The sequence below is a fragment of the Chaetura pelagica genome, unplaced genomic scaffold (assembly GCF_000747805.2).
Source record: "Chaetura pelagica isolate M959 unplaced genomic scaffold, ChaPel_1.0 scaffold150, whole genome shotgun sequence".
In the NCBI taxonomy this organism is placed as follows: domain Eukaryota; kingdom Metazoa; phylum Chordata; class Aves; order Apodiformes; family Apodidae; genus Chaetura; species Chaetura pelagica.
This window is the reverse complement of record NW_009952052.1, coordinates 4,080,436-4,094,965: the sequence shown is the minus strand read 5'-3', so window position 1 is coordinate 4,094,965 and position 14,530 is coordinate 4,080,436. Positions and strand designations below refer to the sequence as shown.

The 14,530-nt window shown below is 38.5% G+C and overlaps 1 protein-coding gene across 1 annotated transcript in view; it reads right to left on the bottom strand.

Moving 5' to 3' along the window:
- Positions 1–12,771: 12,771 nt before the first annotated feature.
- Positions 12,772–14,530, bottom strand: part of LOC104393888 (sentrin-specific protease 6-like) — a 10,721-nt gene continuing 8,962 nt past the window's right edge. The window contains exon 6 of the mRNA XM_010003416.1: positions 12,772–13,311. Coding sequence (XP_010001718.1) covers positions 13,102–13,311 — 210 coding nt within the window. The 3' untranslated portion in view covers positions 12,772–13,101. The remainder of the gene's footprint in view (positions 13,312–14,530) is intronic.

The window sequence follows — 14,530 nt, the reverse complement described above, 5'->3', positions numbered from 1 at the left end:
GTTGGGGTTTTCCTTTTATTTTATTTTTTTTAACCAGTTCGCTTAAAGGGTGTCTTGGTTAACGTTACCCCGGTGGCAGCTTTCCTGGAGTCAGGGATTGTTTCGCCCCCGTTCCTCCTGCTGAGCCCTCCTGGTGTCCCTGCCCTCACCGCCCTGTCCCTGGACACCCGGCCCTGGCGGGTGGTACCCAGGTGGGAGCAGCGATGGTCCTGCCCCTGCTCAGCGGTGGGAGGGCGATGTCCTGCCCCTGCCCGGTCCCCTTTGACCTCGCGGCTCCCACAGGAGATGCCATCTGTCCTTCCTGCCGCCTCCCTGCGGGACTCTGGGATCCCGCTGGCACACGGCTACACGCAGCTCTTCATCCCAGCGGCTGGTGCGCTGCTGTGGCTCAGGAGAGCGGCTCAACTGGGCAGCGTTGCATCATCTTCAGTCACGGAGGCACCCACAGCTGCCCCTCCCTGACCAGCTGTGCTGGAGCTTTGTGTCACCTCCCCGTCCCTCTGCTTTACAAGCATTCATTCCTGGCATTGCCTGCTGGTTTGTCAGCTCTCCCGTAAACACTTCTCTCCAAGCAACACTTCACAAGTGGCACAATGATCCTAACTGCATGTGCAAGTCCTCTGTGCTGCTCACATCATGACCATAGAATTCTACCTATTTTGCTGACAGAGGGAAACAAACCAGTTCATACTTAAAAATCTCTCCATGTTTTCCTTTATCTTGCAGCCCTACCTGCCTCTGTTTTTTTAGGCAGGGTGTGTTTCACTTCATCCTTTTTGAGTCTCTGGACAACACCAGGGACATTGTGAGTACAAAAGACAGCTAATAAATAATTTTAACAAAATGTTTTCTTCCAGCTGTATCAACCCCTGTAGATGTGATAGTCATAATGATGTCTTGGCGTCCTTTATGGGATAAAGAGAAAAGCCAGTGGGTTCCATAGGGAAAGGTTGCTGTCAAGAGTTGGTGTAGATGTACACGTGGAAAGGAAAATGGGAGTACACAAAGTGCCTGAGTAATCCTGCATCCTGAGCAGAGCATGGGTGGAGTTAATTCCTGTGTCCAGATCAACATTCCCACAACTGAAAGGTGCCATGAGGTTGTTTTGGTTTTTAAAATGCTCCATGCACCTGTAAAGCAGCAAGGTGAATTTGGCAGCTGTATCTTTACTTGATGAAATTTAGGAATGTTCAACAATTTAGACAAGTCAAACTATTGTAGAACTCCTAGAGAATGCAAGTTTAACTTTGGCATTACCTCTTAGGGTAGCACTTTGTATGCTCAGCCTTACTTGTATTTGTAAAAGACAGATAAGGATAATTATTATCTGGAAAAAGTAAATGACTGAACAACTAAATGAAAACGTAAATTTGCTGACTGGATAAAGCTGTTAGCAAAACAGGATATAATGTCAGGAAATGCTCAAAAAGTATTTTAAGTTTAAAGAAGCCAGTCAGTTCCATGGCACCAGGGAAGCCAAGCAGTGCTGAGCACTGTCTCAACATCTGACATGCTCCCTCATCAGGAGGAGCTCATCTCTACTCTAGTCCCGCTTTTCTCCCTGGGAACCCTAAAAATAACCCAAGACACCATAGCATCTGTTCTGTAAATCTCCTGGGAAAAATACAGGAAAACTCACAAACAAGTAAAATCAGAGTACAAGAAGTTCAACCTAAGCAAAGGGTTGGGAAAAGATGGAAAGAAAAGGCAAAATATATCTTACTGTACCCCTCGCCTGTACGTAGGAAGGCAGGTAAGAAGCATTTCCCATTTAATTCCTAGGAAAGTTGGACCAACCTCTGTAATTTCAGTCTAACCAAGAATTTGCCAAACACCAGCAACAGTGTGTCAAGGCTGGATATATGTCAACCAATTTTTACCTAATAGCTATATAAAGCACAGACACAGTTTGATGCCACGAGGGAGCGCAAAGTGCCTTTAGCATCACCCAGTTCCTCCCACTCCTCAAAATGTCAGGCAGGGGAAACAGCAGCAGGGGAGCATCTCAATGGAAAGATGAGGTTTGTTGGCACAGCTGTAACTCCAGAGCAGCTTCACACTGTACCCATCAGGCCACAATGGTCTGTTGTGCTAAACAAGAAATATCACAAATGAGAAATATATATTAGCACCATTTTAAATATGCAAATGCTCTATATTGGAAAGCCTCCCAGGGATCTCACAAGCATGACAGAGGCAGGAAGATCACAGAGACAAAGCAGCACATCTCAGCAGGACGGTCAACATCCACAGGTGTCTTTTTGCTGCAGCCCTGCTGCAAAGAACTGACGATATTCCAGATGTCTGAGGTGTCTTAATTCCCCCAGAGATTAAAACTGAATATTTTAATATGAATTCAGGTTATAGATGATAGTGAAATTTCTGTCATTAAAGTTGCCATGTATTTTTTTGTTTGGAAGGATGAGCAGGTAAAGAACCCCGGGCAACCTCTCAGAAAACCCTGGGAGAATATTATGTATGTTTACCCTTCAAAGAATATCATACAATGTCCTGGCTATTTGAATTTCTATGAAAGCAAATTATATCTAATTAAAAATTTAGAACATTCAATGTAAATACAAAAAGGTGAAGGCTCTCACACTTGCCTGGCTAGAAATTTCACTCCTGAAATGGTTGTTCTCAATTGCTTAGCACTGTGAGTGTTACATTTATCTCCCTACACTTTATTATGAGAAATTAAATGCAAAAATCAGGTTTTACATCAACTACCAGCCTTAACTGTATGCCACTCCTCAGAAGGAAAGCTGCTGTTTAAGTCATGTCAGTATTAGCTGTGTTTCCCCAGGGATTACACATAGCTACAAGTGTTTCACACATTACATGTAATGGGTAAAATTCTGCCTGTAAAAATGTCCACAGGCACTGACTTAAGTCACAGCCAATGACTTAACGGGGCCAGAAGTTAATTTACTTTATGTTGCTTTGTCGGCATTCTCTAAATATATATGAATGTGATGTAATTACACTGTGTCTGTGTAATGTATTTGTGTTAAAATACCTCACAGATTGTCAGCATCAACTCTTGGAGTTTCCTGACTTTTGAGTATTTGAGTTTAGTGCCTTGATACTCCCTAACATGATTTTATAATTTTGCAATTAATTTCTGAGAAAATATAAACCTAACCTTACTGGTTTTAAAAGTGTTTTGGACTTACCCATGCAGAGTTTCCAAATGCAGCTATTGTAGCTGGCAATGTAGTCTTGTCAGTACAATTTATCTGTTATTTTTCTGGATAAATAATAGCTTGCTCATGTTTGCAAAAGAGCATTTCTAACTGGTTCAATGTTTAGTAGCTCATGTTCAGAGGTAGAGAAAAAGCAAGAAACTTTGCTGGGATTGTAGCAGCATTATGCTTACCAACTCCAAGACGACGTTCCTTTCAGGATCAACCTTGGGTTTCTTTCCAAGGAGGCTTACTCTAGATAAGCATTATTCATTTCCTTAGCATGTAAATTATTTACTGGAAAGTGGTATGTAAGTCTTATTTTATCTACTCCCTTTCACTTAGTGTTATAATTCCCTGACTTTGACAGCTGTGAAATGATCCTTCTTTTTCCTTCCCTCTTTAATTCTTTTATGTGAACACCTATTTTTACTACACCTATTTCTTTAATACTCTCACTTTTCCACAGACTGCCTGTATTCCAACAGCTTTGTTCAAGTTACAGAAAATGTAGACATTACATTTTAAGGCAAGAGCTCCTATTTAAAGTCCTCTTGTTTCATTTCAATTGGTAATTAGTTTCTTCTTTTGTGTTATCAGACAAGGTGTCTGTTAGGGAAAGCTGATGGTTTTGCATTTCCACTCCTAGCAACAGTGTGACTGGTTTCTGAAGCTCTGTTTTTTGTCTGGGACTAGTGACATTTTTCTATTTCCTCTCCTTAAAGGATAATTCAATTAAGCAAATACATTGAGTTGTGGGTAGCTCCAGAAAAATAGGCTTGCATAAATAATAGCATGAAAGGAGGTAAGAGTAATCCCTAACTTTCCAATTCATAATCCTTCTGAAGTCCATTCCTTCTTTGACATTCGTGAGCAGATTCATTCTATAAACCCAAATGGTGAGGACAGAAAAATGAAATTACAGTACCCCAGAGTAGCTGGAAGATATTCCTGGAGTTATCCCAGTATGTGAAGGCAGACAGATTCCATTCCTGGTGCAACACAGCCCATGTCTCTGGGAAAAGGATTTTCCTTTGTTTATGCTGAAGCTTCTTCCTCTTTGCAGAAGTATTATGAGCCCACTCATGCATATTAGGGCCCCACTGGATTTGATATTTTATCTGGAGGTCAGGGAGGAGCCGTAGTGTAGGAATGAGAACCCATTAAAAGCCGCACAGATAAAACACAACAGCAATTACCATAGTTATTTGTTTGGGTTTTTTGTTGTGTTTTGTTTTTTCTTTTTAATTTTTGCTTCTTGCCCCCACCCTCCTGCTGCACTCTGTGATCACCCATATGGATTTCCTTTTTGGTGATGAACAATTGTCAATAAAATAACTTCAAGATCATCTGAAAAAGAAGTAGCCTGGAGTAAATAGCTAACCTACAGATGCCAGGCACAGGGCTGTTCCTCCTTCATGGAGTAGAAGCTACTCACCTGCAGTTAAATGAACTTCAGTATGGGTTCAGTAGATCCCAGCACTGATAGCTTCTAACACTTCTTAGAGAAATAAAGACTTTTTTTAGTGAATTCTGTGAAGAAATATTAACTATTTTTTTAATCTTTCTGTAAAAGGCCACTGTTTGTCTAGCATGTTCCCAAATGATTGTGTTCTAGGAAACACAAGGTGAGGAATTTTCTTCCGTTTTAATTCAGATATGTCGTTTCAAGCATTTTTAGCTTTAGCCTTTGAGCCAATCTTAGGAAAGAAAAGTTAAAGAGGAATGAGTGATTCCCTTGAAGTGCTAACACACCATTGGGCAGGGATCAAGGCAGTAATCTAGTTCACAAAATACGGGGGTCCAGCTGTGGCTCTCCTACCTTTCATGTTGATGTAAGAAGCAAGAAAAGGCAGTGTGAGGAACATGCAGCTGGGCTGGGAAGGAAGATTGATAATGCTGACACTGTGGGGTTATTATACAGAACAGAAACAGTTAAATTACACTGCTCATTGAATAAATCCACTCTCAAAGATGTAAATTCTGCCATTGATACCCATCTTGGCAAACCCCTCAATGAACTTGCCTGGGGATCATTGCTTCATGAAGGAAGAGTACTACTTTGCCAGAAATGTAGGCTGCCAAAACAGGACGTTTCAGCATCTCTCCATGTTCCTTTGCTGTGCAGTTACATGTGCACTTGAGCTCTATCAAAAGCACAGACGGACTAATCTTGCCTCCCCACACCCTGCCCATACATGTGCTAGCTAGATTACCTTAAATCTCACCTTGAGAGCTTACCTGCTGATGAACAGCCCTTGAGTTGAGTTTTACACCCACACTTAAATTCCACTGCCAGTTCTTCAACCCCTTGTGATAGCACTTTCAAAACAAGATAAGGCAATCTCCACTGAGAAGTCAAATACCTACTGCAGCATGACCTTCTCTCCTGGCATGCTTATTTGGCCAAGGGAGTACCAAATTGTCCAGTTCTGACTCAGTTACTAAATCTAGTAACAACCTGAATACTTACCTGTTCACAGACAGTTCTAGTAATGGGAACCAGGTGGGAAAGACTGAAGGTAGTTTAGAGAATTCCTCGTGAAACCACATATTTGAAACAGATGTAGAACAAGTCAAGTGTGGACATTTAATGCAAAAACTAGTAAATGGGGTTTTTAGGCATCAGTAATCAAACCTCATGGATTCATAATGCTGTAGCAGCTCTTCTTACTATCATCAGCTTCTTGGACAAATGAGGAGGAACTTTTTGTGTAAAAAAAAAAAAAGCTAGAGTCAGAACTGTGGAATTAGTTCTATAAGTGACCATCGAATACTGAAAATGGAAGTGAGAAAGACCCAAATAAGAAAAATACACGTTAAGCAAGACAGTTACAAACACAAGCACTATAAAAGCGGGAAGCATCCAAAAATTATCAAATTGTCCAAGGAACCTTAATTTAGTACACTTGCACATACAAACTAGTATACCAGGCTCTGATAATTTCAGGTCAATAAAATTTCAATCTAGGTAAACAGTCCTAACCACAAAATTGGCTTCTCTTCAAGTAGCTAAGTAAACAGCAAACATCTTAAGCTTACTTTTCAGTGCTCACACGTGAGAGTAGCTGGTGTGTGCATTTCAGCAGTTTAGTTAGAGCAGTTTAGCTTGGTTCAACTAAAATGCTTTTAATTTCTTTCCCTGAACTTCAGCACTCAATTTGCAAAACTGAGGTAATGACATCAAGCAACTCTGACTGTGGACAAGATACAGAGTAAAATCAGATCACCCTGTCTAGCTCCTAACTGGCCTGAAAAAAATAGTGTCTAAATAAACTAATTTGAATTAGACAATATTATGACAAAGGGAACCTTCTTTGAATCAGATAATTTACTTGCTGTAGACAGATGACAGAGACACAGGAATGAATGCAAGTTAGATATGGAAATTGGACTGACTGTACTGCATCCAAATCATTAGCTCTGTATGAAAAATGGAATAATTGAGAGTAGCATGAAAAACTCATAAAAATGACTGCACAATAAACTGTAGAGTAAAACAGAACTAATACATTCATTCAGAAAACACGCCTTTTGCGAAACAAAAACGTGGCTTCCCTGGGGGGGAAATCAGAGCTATCACTTTCTAATCATATGCACTCAATACATTAATGTAGAAATTTGTTTAAAATGTCTTCTTGATTCTGGAACCTAAACATTCATTTGCAGTGGAAGAACTCACTGCAAATTTTGTTTGAAGTGATCACTTTAAATTTTAGTGGTCTTGTAGGATGGGAGGAAGCTGTACAACTTCTCACGGCCTTTTACTGCCCTTTTGCAACACAGACAGATATTATTACAATACTGTTTACAAAGCAGTTTAAGTTTCAGAACCAAGGATCTTTTAAGTAAGAAACATATTCCTTTTGTTTGCATTCCAGCACCACTGATGTCCCATTCAGTGTCATTTTCTGTGAGAAACATCTCATGCTTTTAATAATGCTCTTTTGGCGTTAGCCTGTTTTTCTTGTATCACAGAACCCACACATCCAAATATTACTGATGTACAGCAGGAAATAAATTTCCAGACCTGAAGTGACAGAAGGTGAAGTTTTCTACAGCTAAAGTAATTACTCATCTTGCTGCATAAAAAATTAACTCATCCTACAGCTTTAAATTCCCAACCAAGTATTTCCTCAGTTTCTACAATTAATATCATAGGTTTTGTATAATATATACCCATGTCCTCATCCAGGCTACCACTGCACTACGTCTTACATATATGTACAGATAAAGGAAACACAATGTTAAGTATTCCACGATATGATTCAGGAAGGACAAACCTGATGTAAACAAGCATTGCCATAGATGGATTTAAAAACGATTACACTTTGAGGACAACAGGGGTGGAGGTTTGTGTTACAACTTCTGAACTACTGCTTTGAGTTGACATCAGTATATTTAGTTATATTTAGAATATATGTATTTAGTTAATATCAGTATATGTGCAAAGGAAAACACAGTTTGTAAAATTACAAATATGGCTAAACAGTTTTGTGTAAATAATAGTTGATAAATTTCACTATGTTAAACCAGTGGGGCATCTAAGATGTTTTAATTTCTGGGTTAAAGACCAGAGTCTAAACATACTGAACACAAGAAGCTCAGGCTGGTCAGAGCAGGGTCCTTGCTCCTTATGCAGACTCCTCACAGTTCCCAGGGGAGCAAATACTCAGCTGAAACAACCTGGCTCCCAGTAACCTTAAAAGTATTCCATCAGCTCACAGTAAAAGACAATCTGATCCTCAAGATGCAATTTGTAAATATAATCTAAACCTATGATATTGCACAAACTGACATATATACTATGTGCATTTTACTATTTCATTAAGATAAACCATCTACTTATAAAGTACAGCCAGTGTTTTTTGTTGCTGTTGTTTTTCTCATATGCTAGAATCCTTTATTTAAAAAATAGCTAGAGTCATCTTTCCTCCCTGTCTTGAACTAGTTACCATTGAATACTGATTATTGTTTTGGGTGAAGTCATATCCCAAAAAACTTGAGAGCATGTGATCACAAAACCAAACAAAATATGTAGCAATATGTAGCAATATGTAGCAATATGGCCTCTTTCTTCTTTACTAGAATTTGGATACTTTTTAATCCAGATAACCTTCTGTTCATATCTATATTCACAGATGAACATAGCTCGTGCATACTTTTAAGCACCATGCAAGACAAATAGCATCATTTGTTCTCCCCCAAGAACGTAAACTATCAGTCTGCCAAAAAAACCCAAACCAAAATACCACCCCCACCCCAAAAAAAAAAAAAAAAAAAGAAAAGCAAACAACAAACAGAACCAACCAATCAACAACAAAAAAAGACCTAGCAAAGAAACAGCCTGGCTGTTTGCATCTAGGTTGCAGCTAGCAATTACTAACACAACTGAATAAAGACTCCCTAAGGTAGGGTGCACATTACCAAGTTTCCTTTTGTAACCACAGGTTTGCATAAGTTCACATGCAAATTTGTTAAAAGTAAGCAAAATCTAGCCTGTCAGAAAATACAACAGACCACAACAGAGAGAACAGCCACTTTCCAGATTACATCCTCACTTAACCAGACTGGAGTCTACAAACCAGACATCGTTTGTCACATTTTGGAGCAGGCATGACTGACTGAAGTAGAAAGGATTTGGTTTAAAATATACAGTGGTGAAAGATATGTAAAATGGCTGCTCTCTGACTCTTAAAATCTCCAAGTTGTAGTTGGTAACATCAGCTCCTCTTTGATTTCAGAAGTAGATGGAAAGAGTCAAAGGACTCAGGGAAATGAAGCACCTTTGTGAACCCAAGTCATTGCAGAGGTTCTTTAGGGGTACTGAATATGTAGAAGACAGACTGTTATAAAAAGCGTCATACCAAAATAATAAAAAATCTAGTATTCAGACTCCGGTACCTTTCATCATCGTGGTCCCAAGACCAAGGGCTCCAAAGAACAAGCAGCTTTATAGCTACTTCTGTTCACATGCTGAAACACAATCATCAGGTTATCCATGAAGGGCAATGCAAAGCTTTAACCAGTGACTGAAAATACATTCTACTTTAAAATCTGAGTAAAGAGTCAGAGTGGATTGGTGAACTAAGGGAACTGCTGCCATTTTTTCATCAGAAAAATCTAGTAGGTCACTCCAATTTCTAGAGAAACTATGTTAATAGGAATTAAAAATCATACATGCAAAAACTTCTTGCTATGCTTTACTCATTTGTTATGCAATGCATGAAAAAAAATCATCAGCATGGTTTTCTCACCATGGTGAAAAGTCTGCCTGATTTTTTAACTTGTTCTTTCCTGAATGTTTTGGAATTTACATTTTTCCAAGACAAGGCTGCTGTGCAACCTCAAAAATCATCAACACAATTCTTCTGTTTGAAGTCTCTAATCTTTAAAGGGTCTGCTCAGTTTCTTAAGCAAGAAAAATAGGAACGTCACAAGGGACTACTTAGATGTCTCTTCTGCTTTTGCAGCTATCCTGCAAACGTGCACCAGAAGTACATGCATTTTTTATGCTAAGTAATCTAAAACTTTTACAAGAATTCTTAACTGATATTCTACCTGGCGTGAAAAACAATACAGCCAGATACATTTCATTAGGTAGCCACCTGATAGCTTACACTGCAGAACGCAGTTATGCTACTCTTAAAGCACTGGTAATGTTGAATCTTATAAAGGAATATATAATTTATACTTCCCTCAGAGTGTATGTGCAATCATATAATTATTGAACAAACACATCTGGTCCCCACCCCATTAACTTCCACTAAATAAATCTGAGCCAGAAAATTCACTGGTCAAGCTTTTTTGTTAAGATTGCAAATACTGCAGTGTAGCTCACCATGATGTTCAGAACAAATCCCTAACAAGCACATGCAGTAGTGAACTTTTTAAACCAAGTCAGTGAGGTTTTAAATAACTCATCCTTAATTCTGTGTTTTTTTCTATTAACATCACATTTTATTAAAAAAATAAGTTTCCTATATTTAACATGTATATTAGCTTGCTGTATATGACTGAAGATCTTGAGAAGTTTAACATTAAATGATAATAAATCAAACACTTTCTTCACAGCTTTGAAAAAGGGGAGGGAGGAAGAAAGGGAGGACAGAAAAGAGGAAGGAAAAGGAGGAAGCACCAGGCCATTCCTAGCAAGAAAACCTAATAGTTCTACAGCATCAAATTATGAACCTGCATCACAAATGTTAGAAAAAGGAAAACTAACTATGATATTGACCAAATTTGGATGTATTTAATATAATTAGAACACACCATTAGGAAAGACTAGTCAGGGAAGGAACACATTCTATTTGACCTTGTCTCTTCTCTGTTTCCAATAATTTACTTTCCTTCCTCCTCTACAAGCCACCACTGATTTACTTGCATTTGTATACTCTACCATTCCAGTATGTCAGTTGCACTAAGGCCAGATACACAAGACCAAGCAGGCAGACAATTTTCCCCCCAACAACAGCAAAATACTGGATACATTTGATGGAGGAAATAACTTTGGAAGTGTGCACACTGTGTATGGAATCAGTAGTCCAGAAGATTGCCCCCATATACTTTCATCAAGAATCTTGTGTAGGAGTCATCTCTAACATAAGGTGATGCTTACATGTTCTCCATGGTGCTCAGGGTCTACACAAGAAGAAAAGAGATAAGGGAAATGAGTAACTCCCCTAAATCGCACAGGTTCTTTGTGCAAAAGATTAGCAGCCCATGGTTGTATTGCTCTATGTGCAATCACTCTTGCCTTGGAGAGTGAACCCCCTTCTAAACAGAGGGTTTCACAGAGATAGTCTATCTGTGCAGGAATCCCCTGGCAGTAACGTCATTAGCAGCCATGTTCTCAGGGTTTTATGAGAGTGAAAACTCATGGAGAACCTGAAGTACTAGGTTAGATTTAATCTTGTGTATGAATACTGATTTTGGGGGAGTTCAGCCAATGAATGCTCCATTTCTTCTCATTGGGAGAAGGGAATCAGAAATTAGCATTCCCAGTAGAAACATTAAGAGAGAAAATACTATCTGCAAGGAGGGATATAAGGTCCTTCTCCTCTCCTGTAAGATTCCTTCCTGGGAAGAGACCGTTTCGGGTTCCCTTCAAAGATTTCCTGTATTAGTAGAAGACTATATATATATATATATATCTCCTTAAACAAACTATTTCTTACTTTCCTCACTTGAATAACAAAACCTTTCTATAACAAGGATAAAAGGCCATGTTCGCAGTTTAAGCAACAATGGCAATTTAGATTGTTGCAAAATCAAGATACACTGGAAATATTAAAAAAAAACAACATTCCCAACATTAGTCTGATGCTACCTAAAGCCAAGAACAAACAAGCAAGCAATGAACACTGGTATTTTGGTTCAGGGATAGGCTATCTGGGGAGGAATGCCCTGGCAGTAACGTCATTAGCAGCCATGTTCTCAGGGTTTTATGAGAGTGAAAACTCATGGAGAACCTGAAGTACTAGGTTAGATTTAATCTTGTGTATGAATACTGATTTTGGGGGAGTTCAGCCAATGAATGCTCCATTTCTTCTCATTGGGAGAAGGGAATCAGAAATTAGCATTCCCAGTAGAAACATTAAGAGAGAAAATACTATCTGCAAGGAGGGATATAAGGTCCTTCTCCTCTCCTGTAAGATTCCTTCCTGGGAAGAGACCGTTTCGGGTTCCCTTCAAAGATTTCCTGTATTAGTAGAAGACTATATATATATATATATATATATCTCCTTAAACAAACTATTTCTTACTTTCCTCACTTGAATAACAAAACCTTTCTATAACAAGGATAAAAGGCCATGTTCGCAGTTTAAGCAACAATGGCAATTTAGATTGTTGCAAAATCAAGATACACTGGAAATATTAAAAAAAAACAACATTCCCAACATTAGTCTGATGCTACCTAAAGCCAAGAACAAACAAGCAAGCAATGAACACTGGTATTTTGGTTTTTTTGCATGGATATTACAAAAAATAGTAATCATACACTTTTTTCTTTTTAAATGTTCATTACTTAGATAAAGCACATATGAATGTAACATTCAGAATTGTAACATAGAAAATGTAATGTGGGCAATCTGCTATTCCAAGTACACTTACCAAAATACAATTTTATAATGAAGAAAGTCTCAAAATACACCTGTACAACAACTGGGATCCACAAAATATGATTTAATAGTATCACTCAAGATCACTTCATTGAAACCACTTTTATAATACTGTTTGTTTTTGTCAAAGAGCATTCTCTCCCTTTCCCTAGCCCATCCCACTAAAGAAAGCATGGGTGGGATTTCAGTAGCAATGCGTATCTTTTAAAATCCCAAATCTGAAGCAGTCCTATTAACTATTACACTGCCTACACTTAGATACTGGGAGGATGGGAATCACCCTCTCTGAGGCCGTGGTACATTGAGACACCAATATTGTCGTTTGTAGCACAAGCAGAATAATCTTGTAAAGGGCAACTAAGTAGGGTCAAAATATGAATTAATTACCTCACTACCAAATAATTTCCTATGTGTTACTTAAGCCTGTAACATTGTAACTTTACTGAAAAAGAAAAAGTTAACCATTTTATCCTATAAATATTTTCTTTATTTGCTTTATGTTTAGAAGTTGCTATTTAAGTTCTATTAACAGAAATACATAACAAAAGCTCCCTAACAAGTGGAAAAAAGTAATTACAAATGCTGAAAAAGTTGGCCTCATTAACATATGTACAGACTTGCTTACTTAATACACATCTTTGTGGGAATTAAATCATTTTATGACACACATTTATACAGGCATTAAACATTCCCAAGTAACTTTGAGCAGAGAATATGCCAAATCTTTAGTCTGGGCAGACAAAAATGTATATTTCAGTTCTGATTGTAGAGCTAACATGCAACAGATACAACATTCAGTCTGAGCTGCTGTTGAGAAGTTGTTCTGTTTTTTCCTGCAAAGATCTTTCCATCAGACTTGGGTCCTTTTGTCCCTTCTTTTCTTTGTTTTGCTGTTCCTGCAGCTTCAGGATTATTTTCCTTATTTCTTCTCTTTTGGTTTTCATTCTTGGGCGTGGAAACCAGTCTGTTAAGTTCATTGGTAGTTCAAAACTCAGAATTGGATTCTGAAAAGAAAAGTTATTTGGATATTACAGTAAGGAGTTGTAACCTAAAAGACTGGAGAGAACTGTAGTGGGGAAAAAGACATTCTTCCACACCTCATTCCATCAGCATGGAATGAAGTTTTTACAATTTGTTGGGTTTGTACATTAACAAAGTAAAATCACTCCAGCTTCACTAACATTCATCCAAAACAGTTCTGTTATAAAAGTGCACAAATCATCTACTTAGTTTGCTAAATCTTTAAGATATTTGACTGCATAAGTGTGTATAATCATTCTAAATAAAAATAAATAAATATATATTGTACTGATACTGTGTCTTTTTTTAAGGATGACTAGAACAAAAATTTAGAGCTGATTAAGAATCCATTGCTAAATACTCCTGTTCTGATAAACAGCTTTAGGACTATAATCAACTAGGAAAGTCAGTTTTACATTTCACCCTAAAAAACAGGGCTTGGGCAAAGCCTCTGAATGCCACCAATCCTTTTTATACTTTGATTCTGTTTTCTTGCTAAAAGTTACCCATCCAAAGATTATGAGACACGTCTGTGCCACCATAACACAATTTCACCCTAAAAAACAGTTTGTGGAATAGTGTTTTCTCTCAAAGAAATGCCTCCCTTTGTGTATTCCAGTTAACATCACTAACAGGGTTATTTAAGAGTGAGTGACATTCAACCATTAAGCTAGCACTAGCATGGCTACTTGGTAAAAAAACAAGTCATGTTCTGCACAGGAACATGTCAATGCCAATGTTGCACTAGCCAAACAGAACACAAACTAGATACTACAGCAATACAAAAACCCCCTATGTTGAACTGAGTTTGCCAGCAAAGCTACTTAACACCAGCAGTAAGCAGACTTCAGAAGAATGACACTAAAGATGCAGAAAACCATGGGCAAAAACTGAACACGTTTTCCACTGTTTCAATTATGAAGTAGGCCAGACAAAGGAACAAGAATATTAATTAAAAATAACGTGTGGTTACCAACAACAGAAAGATATTTCACATTAACCTGAACACGTCCTTACAGTTTTTTGGTGTTCAGTCTGCGGCAGAGAAGCAGGGACATGGGTCAGAAGCCAGTTCTGCTGCCACGGAGCTTCCCTGTTGCTTTGCAAGTTCTTTCATGACTCATTCCCCCCCTCCTCGAACCCCGGCTCCTCCCGCCCGGGTTACAAGCGGCAGTGGTGGCCCCAGGGCGGCCTCTGGCGGCG